This window comes from Aedes albopictus, chromosome 2 (assembly GCF_035046485.1).
Source record: "Aedes albopictus strain Foshan chromosome 2, AalbF5, whole genome shotgun sequence".
Classification (NCBI taxonomy): Eukaryota; Metazoa; Arthropoda; class Insecta; order Diptera; family Culicidae; genus Aedes; species Aedes albopictus.
Genome location: NC_085137.1, coordinates 3,189,333 through 3,211,385, shown reverse-complemented (window position 1 = coordinate 3,211,385; position 22,053 = coordinate 3,189,333). Strand labels below are relative to the sequence as shown.

Genomic DNA, 22,053 nt, shown 5'->3' with positions numbered 1-22,053 from the left:
ATGGCTTTACGAGGGTTTCAGAGGTGTTCGAAGGGGTTCTGGAGTTTAGGTTTTAGATCATGAAGCCCCTTCAAATTCATCTGAATCCTCTCCTCTGGAGCTCCTTCGAAACCATCTGAAATACATCAAACACCCCGATACCCTCTGAATTCACCTCTGAAATGCATTCAAACATCACCAAACATAATTCTAAAAGAAATCCTTATGTAACGGAAACACCTATACACAGTCAGAAACGTCTCTGAAACTCTTAGAAATGCATAAAAAAACTCGCTGAAAACTCTCTGAAGCCATTCTCAAATTTCCTAAAGGGATCCCCAAAAATCCTTGAAATTCTCCTACAATCTTTCTGAAACTCCTTGCTATTTCCGAAAATGACTTTGAACCCCCACGCCAACTAAAGTATTCGCCTCCACTGGTCTCGGTTCTGGACCAATCGCTTTCAGTCGTCCTGAACTTTTAGAGTCCTTATATCCTCCTCAACTGCAAAAATTCAACGGATACACGGCCTTCCATGAAGCCGACTTCCCCTTCCTGGTTCTTTGCTGAATATGATTTTAGCTTGTCGTTCCTCCGACATACGAGCTATGTGCCTAGCCCATCGCAGCAGGCCGTGTTTTATTGGCTTTACTATATCCATCTCTTTATATCTAATATAATATAATATATTATCTATATACTAGCTGTCCCGGCAAACTTTGTCTTGCCGTCTTGTGGTGGTTTGACAATTGTTGAGCTCAAAAAAGCACCGCATTCTAGATTGGTTTCGTTTCGATCGTGTTGATTTTCTTCCCAGCTCATGAAAAATCAGCATTTTGTCTATTTTCTTACATTTTAGTTGATTTTCCTAACTTTTTTTACATATAAACACAGCCACCATGAATACGAATCTAACAATGCAAGAGTCATCCTGATCGGTTCAGCCGTTCGTGAGTTTTGTTGCCTCAAAGGGACTTCAAACTCATTTTTATATATATAGATATATATATAAATGAGTTTGAAATCCCTTTGAGGCAACAAAACTCACAAACGGCTGAACCGATTAGGATGGATCTTGCACGGTTCGATTCGTTTTCATGGTGGCAGGCATGGAATCCTCCTCAGAGCAAAACAAGAGAACAAAAAATCTGCTCCGCGCTCCCGCATTCAAAGCTAGAGCATTTTATCTCGTTTTGTTTCAGCTTCCTGCTTGTAGCTTGTGACTCAGAAAAACGTGCGAATTGGTTGCTCAAAAAAGTGCGTTTCCTCAAAATTGAGGCACTTTGTGTACGCCGGGAGTAAACATGAATATGTTTGTGATAACAAATCATTTATTAACAATTGCATAAGTATTTATATGTGCAATTATGACATACCACCCGGTTGGCGAGCTCATACTGCGAACAACGCCATAAAAATAGTCCACCAACTTACCGGGTTCCTCAAAAATGAGGCACAAAAAAGTTACACTTTGTGTTGATTCAAGTGGCTCGAAGTTTCTCTTTGTCTCGCTCCCGTTCTCTCTTTGTGCATCGCTCCCGCACAAACGGCTTCGGTAGGAACGCACAAAGATAAAGAGAGCAAAAACGTTCATTTGAGGCACATTGTGGGAGCAAATAACAAGCCTGCATGGTGGCTGTGTTTATATGTACAAAAAGTTACGAAAATCAACTAGAAAAGTAACAAAATTGAAAAAGAACAGATTTTCTATGAGCTGGGAAGGAAATCAACACGATCGAAATGAAATTAATCTAGAGTGCGGTGCTATTTTGAGCTCAACAGTTGCCAAACCACCACAAGACGGCAAGACAAAGTTTGCCGGGACAGCTAGTACTTGATACAATTCGTAGTTCATGCGACGCCGCCAAATGTAATCCTCTAGTTTACCGACGAGTATTGTTCGCAGCACTTTACGTTCGAAGACTCCAAAAGCACTCCGATCAACTTCTTTCAACGGCCACGTTTTATAACCATATAAAGCAACTGGAAGAATCAGAGCCTTGTATAACGCGAGTTTTCTCTTCGTTTGCAGCCTACGGGACTTCAGCTGGTTTCGCAGACCGAAAAAGTCCCGATTTGCAGTCGCAATCTGTCAATGGTTCCGCTCCTTTGCACGCCGGCTCTTCTTATCGCTCCTTCCAGTGCTATGTTGAACAGTAAATTCGAAAGAGCATCGCCCTGCTTCAGTCCATCTAAGGTTACGAACGATGACGAAACTTCATCTACACGTCGCAGCCTAATCAGCTTCATCGGAAAACCGTGTTCGATCATAATCTGACACAACTCGTATCTCTTCACTGAATCGCACGCCGCCTGGAAATTTATAAACGGATGATGAGTTTGCAAGTTGTGCTCCAGAAATTTATTGAGAATCTGTTGCAGGGTGAACATCTGATCCGTCGTTGATCGGCCCTCACGAAAACCCACCTGGTATTCGCCGACGAAGGGCTCCTCAATCGGCTTCAGCTTGTGAAATAGATTTCCGGACAATCCAACCAACTAATAGGCAGTTCTTCCTCTTCCCATATCATCAATATAATACGGTGTTGATACAGCTGCTCACTACCCTGCTTGAGAAGCTCGACTGGGAGTTTGTCCTTTCCAGCAGCTTTGTTGAAGAACGTTTCTAATGGCTGTCTCGACTCCGACTAGCCTTGAATATTCCGACACTGATTCTTCATTAGGGCCTAACTGACATTTTCGATTTCTCTTCATCTATCATCTCTTTGTGTTATTACGGTAAGTGTATTAAGTTTTCCAAAGATTTTTTGGTTGAAATGCGAAGACGACGACTACATCTTGCTCTAGAAACAAAAAGAATAATGATTTTGTTTGTTTTGATCATGTTATTAACGAAAGAGAGAGTCGATGAAGAGAAATCGATCAAGTCAGTTAGAAAATCAAGTAACATCATTGTCGATTCCACAGCTTGTCCGTCGTCGAAGATTCGAACTCTGTCTGTTGCTCTTCCATACCTACCATTATTTTGTCTGTCAGCAAGTGTCTATCACGGTCGTTGCACATGGCGGCCGAAGGCGCTATTCTTTTCCGGGCTCCATTGACAGTTTCGTGAAAACTCCGCATATCATTCTGTCCCATACTATTTTGCGCTTGAGCAATCACATTTTCCTCATGAATTAGGGTAAAATGAGCATAATTACATTCGCGCGGTCAAGGCAACCACTTCTAATTGATTCCTAGTATCATAATCCTCCAAATAGACGCTTCTTGACATACCACTCATAAGTCTCTTGTAAGTTATATAGCTAATTTCATACAAAACTCAATATGTGGGGAGTAAGGGTAAAATAAGCATAAATACATTCATGCGGTCACTGCAATCACTTGCAATCGATTCTCTACATCCTAATCCTTTAGAAAAGTCCTTCAAAGCAAACCACATTCATGTTTCATAAGTTTTATAGAGCTAGTTTCATATAAAAGTAAATAAAAACTGGGGAATTAGGGTAAAATGAGCAGGATAACGATCCGTGCGGTCTGTTTAACCACTTTCATTCGATTCTCCAGGCAATTTTACGCCTAAAACCGTTTTGTTTATTAGAAAAACTGGATGCGTTCGTGAGATACAGAATTTAGTGTAGGTTTGCACTGTTTTTTTTTCCACTGTGCGCTGGATGCCAGAACAGACGCTGTTTGAGCCGCACCTTCTTGGTGAACAGACGCTCGGGACGTTCCTCCTCAATCTATCTGAGGTCAGAAGGACAACAGTGCCCAGGCTGCACTACCAACTAAACATACAAATCTTAGCTAGCGGTCTTTGTTATCTATTGACCCGTGGAAGCATGAGTTAGGAACTTGTGAGGAACAGATCTATGTCGAACGGTCTCCTTATCGACTCACCATTTTGCAGTTTTCAACTATCAGCTGCAATTATTCAAAAATAGTTTTTGTTATAAAACTTCAAACAGTAAATCAGCTGACTGCCAAATCCTCGACCTCAGCAACTTATATTTCATAAAATATCACAGTTGACTGTATCAATCACCACCGCCATCATCACTTGTCATCGTAGCAACCCTTCGCCACTGATTCGCCCAACACAAGGGAAGGGAAAATCGCAACCCCTTTTTTCGCCAAACAAGGCCTACTATTCCTATCCTATACTACATCTGGGTTACGTGTGTGCTGCTGCAACAGCACAAGCGACTAAACATATTCGCAACGCCTGCTGCGACATTCATCCCCGACGTACGTCTGTGCCCGTTGCGTTGGTACATGCATGCAGGAACAAAAATCAGCGTTTGATTGGTCAAATGCGTGTTTTGATTTTAAACCCTTCGGAATTCCCCCTTGCGTAAGGTTAGGTTCGTATGACAATGCAGTCCCCATAGTTTAAAATTTGCCCGTTTTCGCATTGCTGCATCTTTCGCTCGTCGGAAAAGGGGTTGAAGCCTTTTGTGCATTCGATGCACATTCAAACGGAGTTGAAGAATGTTTTTCCTTGTCGAGACCATGACTTCTCGATTGTACCGACGGGAGAAAGTCATTCCGGAGATGGGTTTCCAACAAGGAGGAATGTTTTCTTAACTAGGTCATTAACGACAAATTCACAGCACGTGGCCTTGTCACAATTGTAAAGCGCTTACGCTTTTTTAAGATGCTGGATTTTAACACCCTTTTTTCTTGTTCTGTTTCACCCTTGCAGACGACAACTACAGCGACCGTGAGGATGGAAGCGACCGAGACCAGCTCGGGAGTCCCATTCCGACGGACCGGCCGGACCGCGTTACTCCTCTCAACCTGGTAAGTGGATACAATCTAGGCCTCGCCGATCAATATTTAACCAAGCCATGCAAACAATTTCACTTAATTAAATCTCACTTTTTCCACAGATTACAGATGCCTCCAGGCGAACGCCGTCTCCACCTCAGCAAACGTCCGTCGGGGCTCCCAGTAGCAGTAGCATCGGCGTCGCGTTGGCAGCCCTGCAAAACCAGCTTCCGCTGGGGTCGCTTTTCCTGCAGAACCAACTCGGGCTGGGAACACTGGGCAACCTATCGAGCCAGGAGCTGAACGTGCTGCAGCAGGCGTTGCAAGCGCAGCAGGCGTCCTTCCAGCAGCAGCTGCAAAACTACATGCTCATGCAGGCGCAGGGAAACGTTGCCGGCGGGAATGGCAACGCTGCGGCTCAGGCCACGGCCCAAGCCGCTGCCCAGTTTCTCATGCAGAATCAGGTACGTAATTAACGTCACGGTTTTGGTCGAAATCAATGAAAAGGTGATAACAGTAGAACAAATGAAAAGTAGAGCCATGTCTTAGGAAATCTAACCACCTTAACAACTGCCTTTTCTCTCTCACTCTCTTCGTATGTCTGTCTCCGATAACCCTCTGGAATATAGCTGACTCCTCCAAGCTTTCCCACTCCACCACAGTCTCTCACTAACAGTGCTACCAGTGTCTCAGCTAACATCTCAAACCCTTCTACTAACATGACAAGCAGTGCATCCAGTATCGCTGCCGCCACAAAGCTTAAACAACTAGCACAGCACGATGGATCACGATCGCTTCAGGTTGGATTCATTCTAGTCATTAGGCCCTCAAATAACCAATTCAACACATCTGACCTTCCCTCTATTTCATCTACCATTCACAGGTTCAACAGGCAGTGGCCCAACTGCAGGCCCTTCAACAGAAACAGCAACAGCTAAAGGCCAGTTCCACCCCAACGCCAGCGAACCTATCCTCCTCCTCGCCCCTGCACAGCCCCTCGGGAAGCCCTGGCCTACATCACCCCTCGGCCCACTCGTCCCTGTTGGGCTCCAGTCAAACCACTCCCCCCAACGCGAACCAGCTGAACGTCGGCGGAATCCTGACACCGTCCACCCCCGGCTCCACGGCCCATACTCCCCAGCTCCAAAAGCACAATGCCGCCCCTCGGGCCCTGGAACCATCGCCCGAGGAAACCACCGATCTGGAAGAGCTGGAACAGTTCGCCAAAACGTTCAAACAGAGGCGGATAAAGCTCGGGTTCACCCAGGGCGATGTGGGTCTGGCCATGGGGAAGCTTTATGGGAATGATTTCTCGCAGACGACCATCTCGCGGTTTGAGGCGCTGAACCTGAGCTTCAAGAACATGTGCAAGCTGAAACCGCTGCTGCAGAAGTGGCTCGAGGACGCCGATAGCAGTATCTCCAATCCTGGCGGGTGAGTACTTTTAAGTGTAATAACTTTGTATATAAATATGTGGGACTGCGCATAACTCGCAAACGTAACCCAAGTAACACACATGTTATATTAAAGTTACGACAGCGCAAGTTTTGGTTGTATAGAAGTTTATTTTACGTTATTTCAACACAATGTTAGAATTACGTAAAATAAACTTCTATACAACCAAAACTTGCGCTGTCGTAACTTTAATATAACATGTGTGTTGCTTGGGAACGTCCAGTTTGGTAATAGGATAAATGTTTCCTGGGATTGTCGAGATTTCCGAAATTTCATCCCGGGATTCGAGAAATTCTGAAATCACCCAAATCCCAACATTCCTTGTCCTGGGAAATTGAGATTTTTGAAAATCGTTGAACGATGAATTGAAGATTGCCAAACGTGTATCAATACTATGCTGATGTGGTCACAAATTTAGTATATTAATGATAAATTATACTTCGGAAAGTGCAGAATTCCCAATTTTCAAATAGAATAGTGGCAGGTACGCTCCGTGCATATGAAGATGTGGTCATATTACTGAATTATACACGAGTTATTTTCATTTTAGGTCTTACGTACTGACCGACCACCCAAAAACATATATGTAGTTCATAACCTGAATTCTAGAAATAACAGTTATTCGTTTTGATTCAAGAAGTAACCAAATTTCTTATATTTTCTTAATTGCTAATTCTTACTTATTAATTAGCTATTCATTTATAGTTCGTATGGTTGTTTAAGCAAAGATACATTCATATTTGGGAATAACAGTTGAATCACATTGACGCACGGAAATTGTAAGTAATAGTTTGCTTTACATGATCTTAGCTGATGCTAACCAGATTCAGCGTTATATTCATTATTCCGTAGCCATACATTTTGATCTTGGTCTTGGATATGAACGTTAAAAACGCAGTAGGCAAGACAAAGTTTGCCGGAGACAGCTAGTTAGTCTACACTTACACATGGAAGACATGGAAGATTCTTGCAATGCATCGAAAATGCATTACAAGTATCGAAGTGGCCAGGCCTACTGGGCAGCGTCATTAAACACAATTGAACAAAACCAGAGAACGGCGACATCTCGTCAGCCGCTCCGTATATTATGTGTTATAATATGAAACATAATCGTTGGGAGTGATGTTGCTAAGAAGTTAATGTCACTCCATTGAAGAACAGGTCTACCCAAGTACCCATGGAGCCGTATATGGAGCCTTAATATATCTTTATGGAGTATTATATGACATGCGATATAAAGTTGTTTTGTCATAAAGGTACCATTAAAGTAGGTTTGAAGTCGAAAGTGGCGCTACTATTGTGGATATAAAGCTTCATCAACAAGCTTTACTATAGTCATTGCTAAAGTTTTTAAAATGCTTGTACCAGAAACGTCAAATATAGCTAATGCAATGAAATCGTATAGAAAGTATACGTAAGGCATCATGAGAAAAAAAGAAAAAAAAACTTATCTACCTGTTCCAACTCTATCGCTTTGATGAGTTTTTTTTTCTGTATCGGGAATCGAACCTAAATCGCTGATCCTGTACCATGATGAGACCCGGACGTGCTAATGCTGTGTGATACAATTACTTCGTATTTTCATTTGGAAAAATGCGCAATATAAAGTAGCGTATACTCTGCTCAAACCTTATGGAGATGTGGTTTCAAAATCTTAAAAAAAAGTTGTGCTGAATCATTTTAATGTTCTCGGCGCCTGATTACCTTGACGTCCTACATCCTGAAAATGTAGTTATCACTTTTCATACAGCAACATCTGAACATGACGATCTGAGTGTGTCGCAATCCCTATGAATGAATTGGGCTCCATGTGTTTCTTATCTTTTGAATAATTATTTATTTTCTCAAAAGCGATTCTTCAGTTTTTTTTTTTTGAACAGAGAATTCATTTTGTTTACAATGGATGCAAATTATGTAAACTTTAATAATGGTACATATAGAGCATGAGATACTTGCATTTTGATATTTCCAGGATGCTTTTCAATACTGGCTGTGCAAGCACTAGAATAGAATAGAATAGAATATAGAGCATGAGATACTTGCATTATAGTTTGCTATGAAGCTTTTAATGTGATAATGCAATAAAGCATCAAACATCGCCCATATAGAACTAAATTTAACTGTCAAAAATCCGTAATGCTTCAATGCATTAATAATGTAGATTAAACGCTTCATCACTTGACAGATGTAGAGTAAATGTTATCTTGCATTAGCCATACTATAATACGATTGAATTAATGTTATGATATAATGATTGTGGTTACTTGGGTACCTCTGCCTTAGCTTGCAACCATGCATTTCGTCTTGGTAGAGCTGTTGGTGGCTATTAGAGTGTCCACCAAACATCAAAATTGTATTTTCCGGCTTTATCCATACTGATTCATATTTTTTTTTCGACTTTATTATACGGACTTAAGGTCCCCTTAAGCGTGACAAATATTTGACCAAACAAGCGCAACAAATGACCAACACAATGTGAATCATAGCAACCTTGGCTCAATGTCGGGCTTCAATGGCAAATATTTGCATAATGACAATCAGTATAATGCCACCTTTAGTGCGTCTAAGAATCATCCATCGCTTTTCAAAATTATGAAAAAATAATCGATTAAACATAAGAAGGGTTTTTTTGCTTTCAATGTCATCCTACTCAAAATATTATCTGTTTTGTGTTTAATTTTTGTGTTTTTTTGGATCCATGAATCTACCCAGCCAACACACGATCGCATATGACGTTGAATAGGATGCAAAAGTGGAGGCGATATGCGTACACTTTACACGCAGGTAAATGAAAGCATGTACGCATATGGCCTCCACTGTAGCATCCTATTCTACAACATATGCGACTTCGTGTTGGCTGGGTATGAAGTATTTGAACTAACTCCAACGCCGTTTCTTCGGATCGAAGCATGTGTCAATACGCATGCTCAAGTATAAGTACAATTATGCAAATTCATTGGAAACAATGAACCAAAGTGTGGATTTATACACGAACACAAATTTTAATTCAAACAAATGGTGAAAACATATTTTTCATCACTTCAACAGGACTGTTCATGGTGTTTTTAGGTATACATATTCCAAAATCCGTTTAATGCATTTAACAATTATTTGTCAATATTTCTACAACTTCATTCTTGTCTAATTAATTTTCAACAGATTCTAGGAAATCTGTCTTTAAAAAGATGGCTCCAATATGTTCAAGCCACTGGGTTTCGTGGACGTAATGTTTGCGGCGTCCGTTGTCTAGGTATTTTGATTCAGGGGGGGTTTGGAGGCATTCAAGGAAGTTTCACGGATTTTCAGAGGGGTTTCAAGACGTTTCAGTGTTATAGGAGATATCAGCGAGATATCCCGTGGAACGCCCTTGAAACCTAATGAAGATCCCTGGAAGGTCCCTGAAACACCCAGGGCATTTAACCATTCAGGACGGTGCGCGTCCTAAATGATTAAATGCCCTGAAATTATCCTGAAGCACTCATGAGGAAACCCCTAGAACACCATGGGACGCCCCTGAAATCCTCATGAAGTCCCACTAAACACTAAACATTACTAGAACACCACTGAAACCTCATGAAACCTCATGGAACGCCCCTGAAACCCTTTGAACATTTCTGAAACGCCTCTGGGACCTCTGAAATCATCTGAAACACACTTGACACCCTCTGGAAGGAAAAATATTTGCAATATTAGATCCTCCTCTCCTCTTCTTGGCGTAACGTCCTCACTGGGACAAAGCCTGCTTCTCAGCTTAGTGTTCAATGAGCACTTCCACAGTTTTTAGCTGAGAGCTTCCTCTGCCAATGACCATTTTGCATGTGTATATCGTGTGGCAGGCACGAAGATACTCTATGTCCAAGGAAGTCAAGGAAATTTCCTTTACGAAAAGATCCTGGACCGACCGGGAATCGAACCCGTCACCCTCAGCATGGTCATGCTGAATACCCGTGCGTTTACCGCCTCGGCTATATGGGCCCTGCAATATTAGAATGCGTGTTATTATGCCGGAGTAGAAAGTATAGATTTGTATTTTCTCTGACAGCCAAACTGCACTTAAGTCGCTTAATAACTCAAAGCTAGTGTGGGAATGCATTCTGGCTTTGAAAAACTTATCCATACGCAATCGTGTCTACCTTTATTGGATCCCAGGACATACGGGTCTAGAAGGAAACGTGATTGCTGATGAGCTAACCAGGAATGGATCTAATGAAAGGTTCATTGGCCCTGAGTCCTTCTGCGGGATCTCAGACTGCTCTGTAAAAATGGAACAGAACAAACATATGGTCAGTCAAATCACATCAAACTGGAATGCACTTCCCCATACGAGTCAATCCAAAGGGCTCGTAACGATAAACCCCAAGAAAACCCAACAACTCTTAGGTCTCAACAAAAGGGATCTCAGCATCTACACCGGTCTAATAACTGGACACTGCCCCTGCAGATACCATCTACAAAAGATCGGAGCAATCCAAACTTCAAATTGCCGCTTCTGTGACGAGGAGAGAGAAACATCAGAACACATCCTCTGCTATTGCAGTGCACTCACCCAACGTAGGTTCAAAGTTCTCAGCAAGCCCTTTTTAGGGCCTGCTGACATATGGATCTTATCCCCCAAGGACGTGGTTGGCTTTATAAAGCTAGTCTCGCCAGAATGGGGGAATCACATACTGTAACTCAGGATCTCTATTCATACATAATAGATGGTCTTGAGTTCAGTCGATACTAAGGTATCTCAGTGACAAACATGTTACTGAGATAACTTGCGTACCTCACAGCAAAAAGGGTATATCACAATAATTCTAAAATCTGTACGCAGTGATCTTCACCCGACAAAGGTTAGAAAACCCCTTAAACACACTGGAACACTCCTGGAACGCCTCTAAAACCCATTGTATTCCCAACGAATGCCCATAAAACACTTTAGAACGCCCATGAAACTCCCTGGTACCCTTGGAATATCTCTGGAACGACCCGGACCCTTTTAAACCTCATGAAACCTACCTAGAAGGCCTCTGAAACAGCATTCCCCTCTAAAACTGCATGGAACACCCATGAATTTTTCTAAAGCCATTCTCGAACACCCCTGTAATTCTCTGGAATGCCCGTAAAAAGAGAAAGCAAATTTTAAGCTGCCTACACGCTTAATGTTTTTAACAATTATTTTTCAAAATATCTCATTCGGTCGTCGTCGTCGTATATTTGACTGCTCATCTTCGTACGGGGCGATTTATGATACGATAAATCTAGACAAACATTTGAAAAGGGCCTATCTGCTTTTTGTAAACAAACATGTTTCTGTCTCCGTAGAACCCATCTGCATCCACCCACGCACATCAACACCCTTAACAGATAGCTTGAAGAACACTCTTTCTGATAAGGGTGTTGATGTGCGTGGGTGGATGCAGATAGGCCCTACAGAGACAAAAACATGTTTGTTTACGCAAAGCAGATAGGCCCTTTTCAAATGTTCGTCTAGAAATGCAACAAACAACATTTTTTGCGATTTTAGTCAACAGACATTGAAATGTTCGTCACGTCAAGTGTCGGCCCAAGTTCCAAAGCCACGTTGGTTCAAATCACTATATTTTCTCTTTCGTTAATTTTCGCACTTCGAAAACTATCTGAATGGTTCGTCATCTTCGATGTCGGCATGTGTTTTGTTTTAGTCCAAATGAAAATAAGTGGTTTGATATTAATAGGGTCGCATGAATCACTCCACTTACCAAAGTGAACTCATATCATGCGCCCTTTCCCCTCCCCACTAACAAAAAGTCCTTCCCATGACAGACGTGGAGACGCAGAGGTGATCTCGGTCTTTAGTAAGCAACGCACGTCATAATAACATTCCTTTCCTTCCTCGATGACCGTAAGGACGTGGCCGGCGCCGTTATTGACCTAATAAAGTTTGGAATTCTCGAAGATGCACATTGAGGACGGTAAGCTACTCCCAAGCTCCGTCTGTTGGTTCCTTGTGCAACTTCGATTGTTCTGGTCAATCACGGAGTAGCAACTACGAATAGTACGGTCATCTATGCTCATGCTCATGCTCATTATTTTTCAAAATATCTATCGGCAAAACTAGGCGAAATGTTGTCAGATTTCGACAAAAAAATCACAGCTCTTGAAATACGATTCTGTAGAATTACTAGATAAGTTGGAATTCAAAATATCTGCTTGAAACGTAAAATTTGGCTAATTCGTATCTGTTGTTTCTCGTCGAATTTCTCTTCAAGAGATTCTTGAAAAATATATTGATGGAAAGTGCGCCGAACAAAATATTACTTTATTTAATCAAGTTTAGGAGTTGTTTGTTGGATTTTGTAAACGACTTCTAAGATAGTTATTTCATAACTTTTTCTAGGGATTTTCATGGTGTTCCTTGTGATGAAATACATCTCCTGCTTCTTTTTTTTTTTTTCTTGGAATGACGCATCTCAACTTGAGATCCACTTGAGATTTCTTTAGGAATTCTTGTTGAAATCACTCGAAACTGCTAGGATTTATTCATGAATTTCTGATGGAATCTACCAGAAATACTTGGAGGATTCCCAAGAGCAATTCATGGAGAAAGCCCAGCTAGAAATGCTTGAGACATCCCAGCAAGAACTCCTGAAGAAATCCTAGCAGGAAATTCAACTGGTATTCCAAGAGGAACTCTCAAAAGAATCCATACATAAATCTCTAGTGGAATATTTGGAAGGATTTCAATATGAATCCTTGGAGATGCCTCTGAAGCAATCCCAGTAATATGTTTTGCAGAACTTCCATGAGGCATTCCATACGGATTGCTCCAAGCATTTGTCCAGGAATCCCTCCTAGAAGTTCACTTTTATCCAGGATATTCTCCAAGAACTCCTATGGACTATGGTCGAAATTTGCCCCACCTTACTCTATTTTTCGAAAAGAAAAGCAGATAAAAATAAATGAAAACCATTTAGTGATTCCACCATCCATGAACAAAGACTTTGCTAAACAAAGTTATGCCGAATGTCTTTTATATTTTTAGTTACAACATGTTTAGTAGCTGTGCGTCCAATTCGAACTCTTGCCCCACCGCTGGGGCAAAAGTTCGAATCAAGTGTTTGTCGAGTTGAGCTAACCGAAACACAATATTTTGGAACTTTAGTAATAGGAATTCCTGAAACCAATCAAAATTTGATGTTTAATGTGGAACACACTTTAAAGTTCGATCTGGATTTTACCCAAATTAGGGTTAAGTTAACTACACCAACAATTAGTCGTTTTCCACCAAATACAGAGGAAACGACAAATTTTTGTAACTTCGACCGAATTACCTCACTAGTTTCTTCATTCTTAGAGATAATACGTACAATTGGAAGAATTTCAGCTTTTTACCAGAAGTTGTCACATGACTCGAACTTTTGCCCCACTATGTGTAAAATAAGATTTCCAAATCTTTTTTGCAAAAAGTTTTCCATGCCAAAGCTTCTTCCAAATATACCTAGTTACGCCCCAAAATAAAAGACCAAATTTTAATTCATTACAATTCCAATCCACGCGTTGGAAGTACTATAGCGAATTACAAATTTTATCATCAAAAACTAAATGTTGGTCATATAATCATAACTTTTCGAAATATATTAATCGATTTACATATTTTTTGGAGTAAAAGACTTTGAAAGGTTTGAAACAACCTTGACACCAGAAAGAAATAATTTGAATTGAGCTCACAACCTTCAAAGAAACTTTTGCCCCACTCTACTCTATCCGGTCTCGAAAATGTTGAGAATTTGTTTCATCCTCTGCCTCAATCTTTGTGTTCTTTGTTATATAAACTGCTTAGTTCAAGTATAATTTTTTGTTTTATGTTTTAACACGTACCTTAGTTAACAAGTTTTAAATAGTTCAATTACTCATCGATTTTAAGAAATAGTTTAACTAAATCTCAGTTAAAGCGAGGCAGGCCAATACCCAGTGGCGACGTCGAGCCATAAAAAAAAGAAATATTTGACCACCACGGGGGGCAGTGTTGGCATCAACACTTTTCTTCACAAGTATATCCAAGATTTTCTACAACAATTTCTCTAGGACTTCCTCTAAGAACGCCCGTTAAAACTCCTACAAAAGTTCGTTATGTGATTTCCACAGGGATTTTTCAACGGATTTCTCCAGATTTTGTTTTACAGTAAGTCCTTCTGAAATTCCTTTGAAATTCTTCTATGAATTCCTCTTAGTATTCCTACACAGGGAAAAAAATCTTCATTCCTTCTATGTGTCCGGGACATGGATTTTTGCAATGGGGGTAAACAAATGTTTTTTATTAGTGCGACTCATACTTTTGATGAGGCACCATACATCAGCGACTCATACAATTTAGAGCACATACTATTCATGCGCTAATTTGCCTGCGTAATCGGGTATTGGTTGCATATACTTTGGATGTGGTTTGGCACATGTATATTTGCCATTAAGTATGAGGCAATTTTCCTGCGTATACTAGATTATTTTGGGAACACCTGCTGGGATTCATTCCGACATTCTGGAAAATTCTGGGTTTCTCATGGACGAATTCCTGGAGGAATTGCCAGAGGAATCAAATTAAGAATACTCGGAAGAATGCCAGTAAAGGTTGCAAGTGGTATTTCCAGGTGGATTCTTGGTTGGATCCCAAAAGGAATCCTTGGAAAAATCCATATACCTAAAGGCGAATTTCTGCAGGAATGCCAGCGACCAGTATTTAAAAGCACAGGTCATACGGCAGAAGTTTCACGCATTCGATGTACAGTAGACGTTCGATAAGTGCAACATGTTTACGTTTCAGTTACCGAATGAAATTCGATAACCGCTACAACTGACAGACGTCACATAACTGTCAGTTGTTGCAGAATGCAACCAATGTACATACGAAAAACATCGCATTGCAACAAAAGTGCATGCGTAAAACATCGCATTGCTGTTGACATTTCATTTTGACGGATAGCGGTGCGATAACTTCAAAACTGTTGCACTTAGCGGACTTGCAGTTAAAAAGCATTGCAGTTAAAGCGTTTGCACCGAGCGAACGTCTACTGTATTCGTTCAATACATGGCCTACTTGCCTAACAATACCTTCTATAAACATTTTCATACTTGTTCGCAACCTAGCGAATACTATCATATCTATCATTTCATTATCCACTTTGATCTCTACTCCCTTATACTCTTAGTAGAAAAAGACCGATATAGCCATAAAATAATTAAGTTCAAAACTACAAATTACACAGCGCAACATTTTTTTGTCTCAAGAGCAAACTTATGTGTCTCCGAAGGTTTTTGGGCCGCTGAATCCGAATCCGGGCTCAGATTTGCTCTAACACGTCACAATTTTGAGCTATACCTCAATTTATAGGGCAAAATATGCGATTTTGGGCTTTTTTGACTGCAAGCCATTGAGCATGGAAATATTTTTTTTAAGCAATCAAAAGGTTAATTGTTCAACTAACATCTAAATTAACGAATCATGCAAAATATTTTGTTTTACTAAATCAAATTTAATAGATTTAAGCATTTTATGTTAGTATGAAAACTTGCATGCAACTTTTGGAGGGTGACTTGTATGGGAAATATCGTACCCAACATAAATCGCTTAAAACTATCAAATTCGATTGGGAAAAACGAAATATTTTGGATGAGCCGTTAGTTTAGATGTTAATTGACCAATAAACCTTTTGATGGCCTAAAAAAAATATTTCCATGCTTAATGGCTTGCAGTTAAAAAAGCCTAAAATCGCATGTTTTGCTCTATAAATTAGCTCAAAATTGTGACGTGTTAGAGCAAATCTGAGCCCGGATTCGGATTCAGCGGCCCAAAATCTGTCAGAGACACATAAGTTTGCTCTTGAGACAGATCAAAAGTTAATTTTTGTTACGCTGTGTTATTGAAAATTGACCCAATCTCACCCCTTAGAGGGGAAGAGAATGGGTCAAAGTATTCGAAGTCACTTATCTAAGAAGCTACGCTAATTTTATTGATCACAGCTAGTAAACCTACTTGAAATACAATGTAACCATGGCGAATAGAAACTAGGGTGATTCTAAAAGATGATTAATCTACTTATAAGGGCTAATAGAATCGAAAAAAATGTTTAAGTTATACAAAATAACTTATGAATTTTGTATGACCATTTTAAGCCACCAATAATGATCCTAGATTAAAGGTTTAACCTTCGGACAATCTCGGCAAACATGTTTTGGAGTCTGGAGTTCGTTTGAATTACCATGAAATAATCCAGAACATGAACACAACATTGCCCGAATAGTACTCATACTCTTGGCATAATTCCGAAGACTTGAATTCCTGATTTTTTGAACAAAATTAATAAGACATTCTGTCAAATTTAGGGAATACCTATAGACATTGTTATAATACGAAACATTTTAATGGATCAGTTTGAGTATTGGTCATTACTCTTAAGACATTATAAGTTGTCGTCAGCATATCATCACCTCATTCTGTATGTCTAAATCCCGTATTTCTTTCTCCAATTTCAGCCGAATCTTCAGCCCCAGCACCATCGCCAGTACGACCCCCACGCCGGAGATGGTCGGCCGTCGGCGCAAGAAGCGCACCTCCATCGAAACTTCCGTCCGGGTGGCCCTGGAAAAGGCCTTTCTCGTCAATAGCAAACCCACCAGCGAAGAGATCACCAACCTAGCGGACAACCTGTGCATGGAGAAGGAAGTCGTCCGGGTATGGTTCTGCAACCGGCGCCAGAAGGAGAAACGGATAAACCCCCCGAACGGCATGGAGAGCCCCACGCACTCGTCCGGAAGCAGCGAAATGTTCCAACTGCCGAACTTGTCGTCCAGCGGAAGCCTACCTGCCCACTACCCGCCGCCGCACCATTCGATGGGCCCCGGTGGCGGAATCAAGCAGGAATGACTAGGCAACGGGGGGTCGTTTGATCCGGATGCCACCGCCAGGGGGTCACCGCCCTCGCTGAGCCCCCTAGCGCACCAGCATCAGCACCAGCAACAACATCATCCCTTTCTCATTTGAAGCGGTCATGCTGCTGGCACCACAGGCAACTTCCGTCCCGTTCCGTTGAGTTTCCGGTTCCCACAACCCCTCGTCGGAAACCCTTTCCGACGCACATATCAGAGAGAAGCGATCCTCGGTGATCTGGCGGAGAGCGCGCAACTTCTGGGAAGTTGCGTTCCGGACGGCTAGTGGACGCCCCCCACAGAAAAGAAAAACCCTTATTTATTAAAATCCCGAAACGTAGCAAAGAGGAATGGAAAAACCTTAGCACGTGGCGAAAATGAAATTAACTTTAATTAAATCAATATTAGTGTTCGTGTACCTATGTGAAATGTGAGACACAGAGAAGTGGATGGAAAAAAGGGGAGTCACACCAAGGTGACGAAGAACGATATATCATTCCAAAAAAGCTTTAAGCGTTATCTTCGGTCCTGATAGTAAGTTGTGTTAGTTCTATTACGTTTTTTTTTTCTTATCTTTCTCCTCTGAAGTTTTCCTAGGTCAGGTGCTCTCAGTCAGAGCGATTGAACAAGATGAAGGTTTCCGGTGAATTTATTCTGGAAATTCTACGGTTCTCTGAACTTCAGAAACAGCTTTTCATCCGCCGCTTTGGCGTCTCCCTCTTCTGATGCGAGACATTTGATTTTCATCTACCGCTATGGCACCTCCCTCTTTCGAACCGAGATTTTCCTAATTGTCTTTAACTATGATTCGATTAGGATGCTTGGATCTGTGGAGCTTGGAATTATTGTGGACAAGCTGGTGCCCCCAGGAAGTAACTTGTGTTTACACTTTGGCGTTCGCGAAGTTGTGACGCGGCGATCGTTTGCGCGCCTACTAGATTGCTTGATGTGCATTTGGCAGACCATGTGCTACCAGCGTTCAATGGAAGGCTAGTCGCATTACAATGCATGCAGATTCACTACCACACACTATCCGTCGGAAAGTCAAACTGTTCATATTTACCTTCTACTGGTAGCCGATATGTAAGAGGTTTTCTGTACACTGCTTCTGGGTTCCGCTTCTGGAATTCTTCGCAATGTGTTCTTGCGCCAACGTGGTACTTGTTCAGTTGACAGTTGTGATGATAATAATCATTCAGTCCAGATCGGCATGGCCTACTCCGTGTCTGTTTTATTTCAAACTAGCAGCAGCTTCTGCAGTAAATTCTTCTGCCAAGACATTAATGCGTCAAATTGCCTCTTTCTGCCTCTAGTAGTAAATCATTCGGAAGATCCACTAGATTTAAAATGTTCAAGAAAAAGATAGGTTCTTGTCCAAATGGGCATGTGCACCTATTTTGGGCACTTGCCGCTATAACTAAGTCGATTTCAAACCGATTGGTTTGAGTTTTTGTATAGATTAAGATACTGTACGTGTCTAACTCTACACAAAGATTCAAATCAATCCGTTTGAAATTGACTTAGTTATAGCGGCAAGTGCCCAAAATAAGTACACCTGCCCAAATGGTACAAGACCCTACTTCTTCATCATTTTATTCAATTGATTAACCTAAAAAATTTTCAACGAACTCCAAATGATATTTCTGAATAAATTGTGAAGGGATTGTTAATAAGAAATAGCTCAAATTGCCTACTTTGTCGATAATGCTCTTTGTAAAGCTTTAAAAAAGCTTTGTCAAGATCATTTTCGTAATATTTTGTGCACCACTCAGATCTTCATCTTGCTCAACTGCAACCTGATCCTGTACATAACCTCAATTGCAAATGAAACTGTACGTATTAGAAAAAAAATCTTTAGGTTGTCGCTTATGTTTGTCTTTAAAAAACTTGTAAAAACTGTACTACACGCTGTTAATAGGAAGTTTCTTAGCATATATTCACCACACTCACACACACACTCAGAACGACCTGATTGAATTTCCGTGCAATTTGCGTGCCGGCTTTCGTAGTTGTGCATTTTCCTTTACCCAGAGGAAACTAGTTTGCAGTTCCACCACCCGAGATGCCAATAAAAAAGCATAGCTCGATATGATAAGTTATTTTCTCCTTTTCTTAGTTAAATGAAATGAAACAAACAGCACAAACTCGACTTTTCGTTACACTCTCTGAAATGGTGGTTATCTTACTCCTGAACTCATGATGGCAAATAAAAATCAAAGATGTATACTAAAAACTATTGTACTACTTAAACAATGTAATCGAAAACAAACAAAAAAAACGATATTTAGGCAAACAGAACGATGTGGTTCACTTTTTTGAATCAGGAAAAATCACTGTATAAAAATGAAATTGTAGTTGAAAGTTTTGTCGAGACTAAAATTCATCAAATATAAATACTATATCCAAAGAGTACGAGAAGAAAGTTTACTAACATAGTTCATTAAGACAGCCAATCAAATGCAAACAAAAATCCATAACTTATTTCTATACTCACAACAACTAACATTCCAGAGGCTCAGTTATCCCCCCTGTCTGTACCGAACACACGAAACCAGTTTTCTCAAACGAGAAGTATTTCATAAACACACATACACGCAGAGGATGGTTCCAGGATTCACTCCTGTATGGAATCGATCCCAGTCTTCCAGCCAATAGCAAAAACGAAACACTCAAACATAGTAATAGTCAAGAAAAAAAATGTAAAAAAAAAAACACTCAAAACAAAAAAAAATCCACAATGGTAGATATTTTAGTAAAATAATTCACAAACAAACGGATTGATGTTCCTATTACAGAGCGAGATGATATGTAGTGTTTCAGCCCTGCACCAAAAAAAAAAAAAAAAAAGAATCACACACGCAATGAAGACATTTCGAAAAACCGATGGGGTGAAATGATAAGATTGTTATGGTTTATATTATTTGACTGTGTACTAGCATCAGATAACTTCTTCTAGTTAGTAGCTTTCCTTCTCCAGCTATCGAGCTGAAGAAGAAAGCGTATAAAAACATTTCATTTCAAGCAACCATGTGAAATATAGCTCCTAAAATCCAGTATCGTAACGTTGTACTAGTAGCTAAAGCGAAACGAAACGAACTCCCCCGAAAAGAAAAAAAAACCCAAGTTGAACACGTGAGTTAAACTAATTTTGTCTATATATTTTTCTATGATTCGATATTGAAGCAGTCAGTGGTAGGATCTTGAAGAACAAAAAAAAAACTGTGTGTACATAGGTGAGTAAAGCAGAAAAGAACGAACAAAAATCAACTATAATGATGAAACAAACAAAATGCAGCTAGATGAATACGAGAATAATAAATATGGATTCATAATTGAAAAAGAGCCGTTTGTTTTCCTTATCCGAACGTTTGCAAACCATAATGATGAAGATACCCTAAACGCCTAAACAGTTTCCATAGCCGGTGCTAACGGCCACGCTATCAACTGGACTCTGCCTTTGTAAATTTTCTACGACTTTGTTATAGAATATTATGGTGAACAATGCTATTATATAACTAGAAGAACATGAAATATAACCAAAAATATAATTTTGTTATAGCTTACTTTACCAGCTTTCCATGTTTTTACATTGATCATCCACATTAACTAAATCTCCAAAGAATTGTAACTTCAGAGCAGAACAAACTAGTTCTACAATCATTAACGTCTAGTCTAGCCTACACTGGTGGAATCATGGATCAATACAACAGGAATCACGGAAAATTACAGAATCGACTACTTCTATTATCTTTCTTGGCAGTGCATGGGAGATGCATTATAATCATTAACGTGACCAAGCATTCTGTGCAGAGAACTTATTACCGAATATCAATGCTTGAATCTACAACATTGACGCTTTAGGACGAAAATATCCCGTACCATCCGCTCGATTTTAAGGATGGAAAACACGTTGAAATGGGTGAGAGAGTCGTGCTGAGAAGGTTTACGTCACTCCTTAGTTCAGGGGTTTTCAGATCGTGCACCGCATAGACAAGTGCACCGTGAAAGTTCTTTTGAGTTGTGTCATGTTTCAAGTTTGATTAACAATACTAAATGTTTTTTTTTTTAATATAGAGCTGATTGCAATGCTATATATGAAATAATAAATTTGGGAGACCTTCATGAAAATGAGAGCAAAATAACACTGCTGCAAACGATTCTTAGTTCTTAGACAAATGTGTAGTGGAATCCATAATAAGTGCAAGGTGATATCATGCAGAACTTCACTTGAGGTATCTTCGAATTTCAAAAAGATTCAGGTTTGTATTTCTAAGAATCTTAAAAGGGACATCTGAATATTTTTTTAAATAAGTAAGTAGCAACTTTATAGAAGTTTTCTTATGATTTTATGGGGATTTTCCTCGAAATTTTCGTGAGCAGACCAAAGAACCTGAAATTGATATTCTAAAAATAAGTTCTAAAATTGCTGGGAATTTTAAATAAAGCCTGTATTCGCAATAATCGGGACACAGAAATATAGCTGTAATTCTGCAATAGATATATTAAAATTGCTCAAATTTGGCCTGATAATATCTTAAGTTGTGTTCATTTCACCTGCAAAATTTCATGTGAATCGGTGCTGTACTTTTTGTTGTAGCTATGAAACAGTAGAACGCGCGCAATTGAATTTTGTACAGCCCCGGGTTTAGCTTGTCAGCAACCGTAAAAATGTACTATTCCAATAATCATCAAATTTTGCAGCTATAATACACAACTACCTTCTGTGAAAATTTCATGAAAATTGGCAGAGACATTCAAAAGTTATGAATGGGCAAACATCGCACATGAAAAACATGAAACATTGACTTGACTCGACTTGAGTCAACTGTGCAAAATTTGGGGGCGATTGGTTGCGTCCCCGTATTCCGCATTGCGATTGAAATTTGTATGGAAGTTAGTATGGGAAAACGTACTTTTTTGCATTTTACTCATAAGTTAAATTCTTTTGTCTAATACCTTGTAACTAATGACGTTAAAGTATAGCCTAGGATATGCCAAAAAACT

General features: G+C 40.1%; 1 protein-coding gene across 3 annotated transcripts in view; it reads left to right on the top strand.

Annotated features, from left to right (window-relative positions):
• Positions 1–20,391, top strand: part of LOC109404634 (POU domain protein 2) — a 415,841-nt gene extending 395,450 nt beyond the window's left edge. For 2 of the 3 annotated variants that reach the window (XM_062849023.1, XM_062849022.1), the window contains 5 exons: positions 4,646–4,743; positions 4,833–5,174; positions 5,340–5,510; positions 5,594–6,144; positions 16,657–20,391. In XM_062849023.1, the coding sequence (XP_062705007.1) occupies positions 4,646–4,743; positions 4,833–5,174; positions 5,340–5,510; positions 5,594–6,144; positions 16,657–17,047 (1,553 nt within the window). In that variant the 3' untranslated portion in view covers positions 17,048–20,391. The remainder of the gene's footprint in view (positions 1–4,645; positions 4,744–4,832; positions 5,175–5,339; positions 5,511–5,593; positions 6,145–16,656) is intronic. The other variant, XM_029864382.2, reaches the window with a different exon arrangement.
• Positions 20,392–22,053: the final 1,662 nt, after the last annotated feature.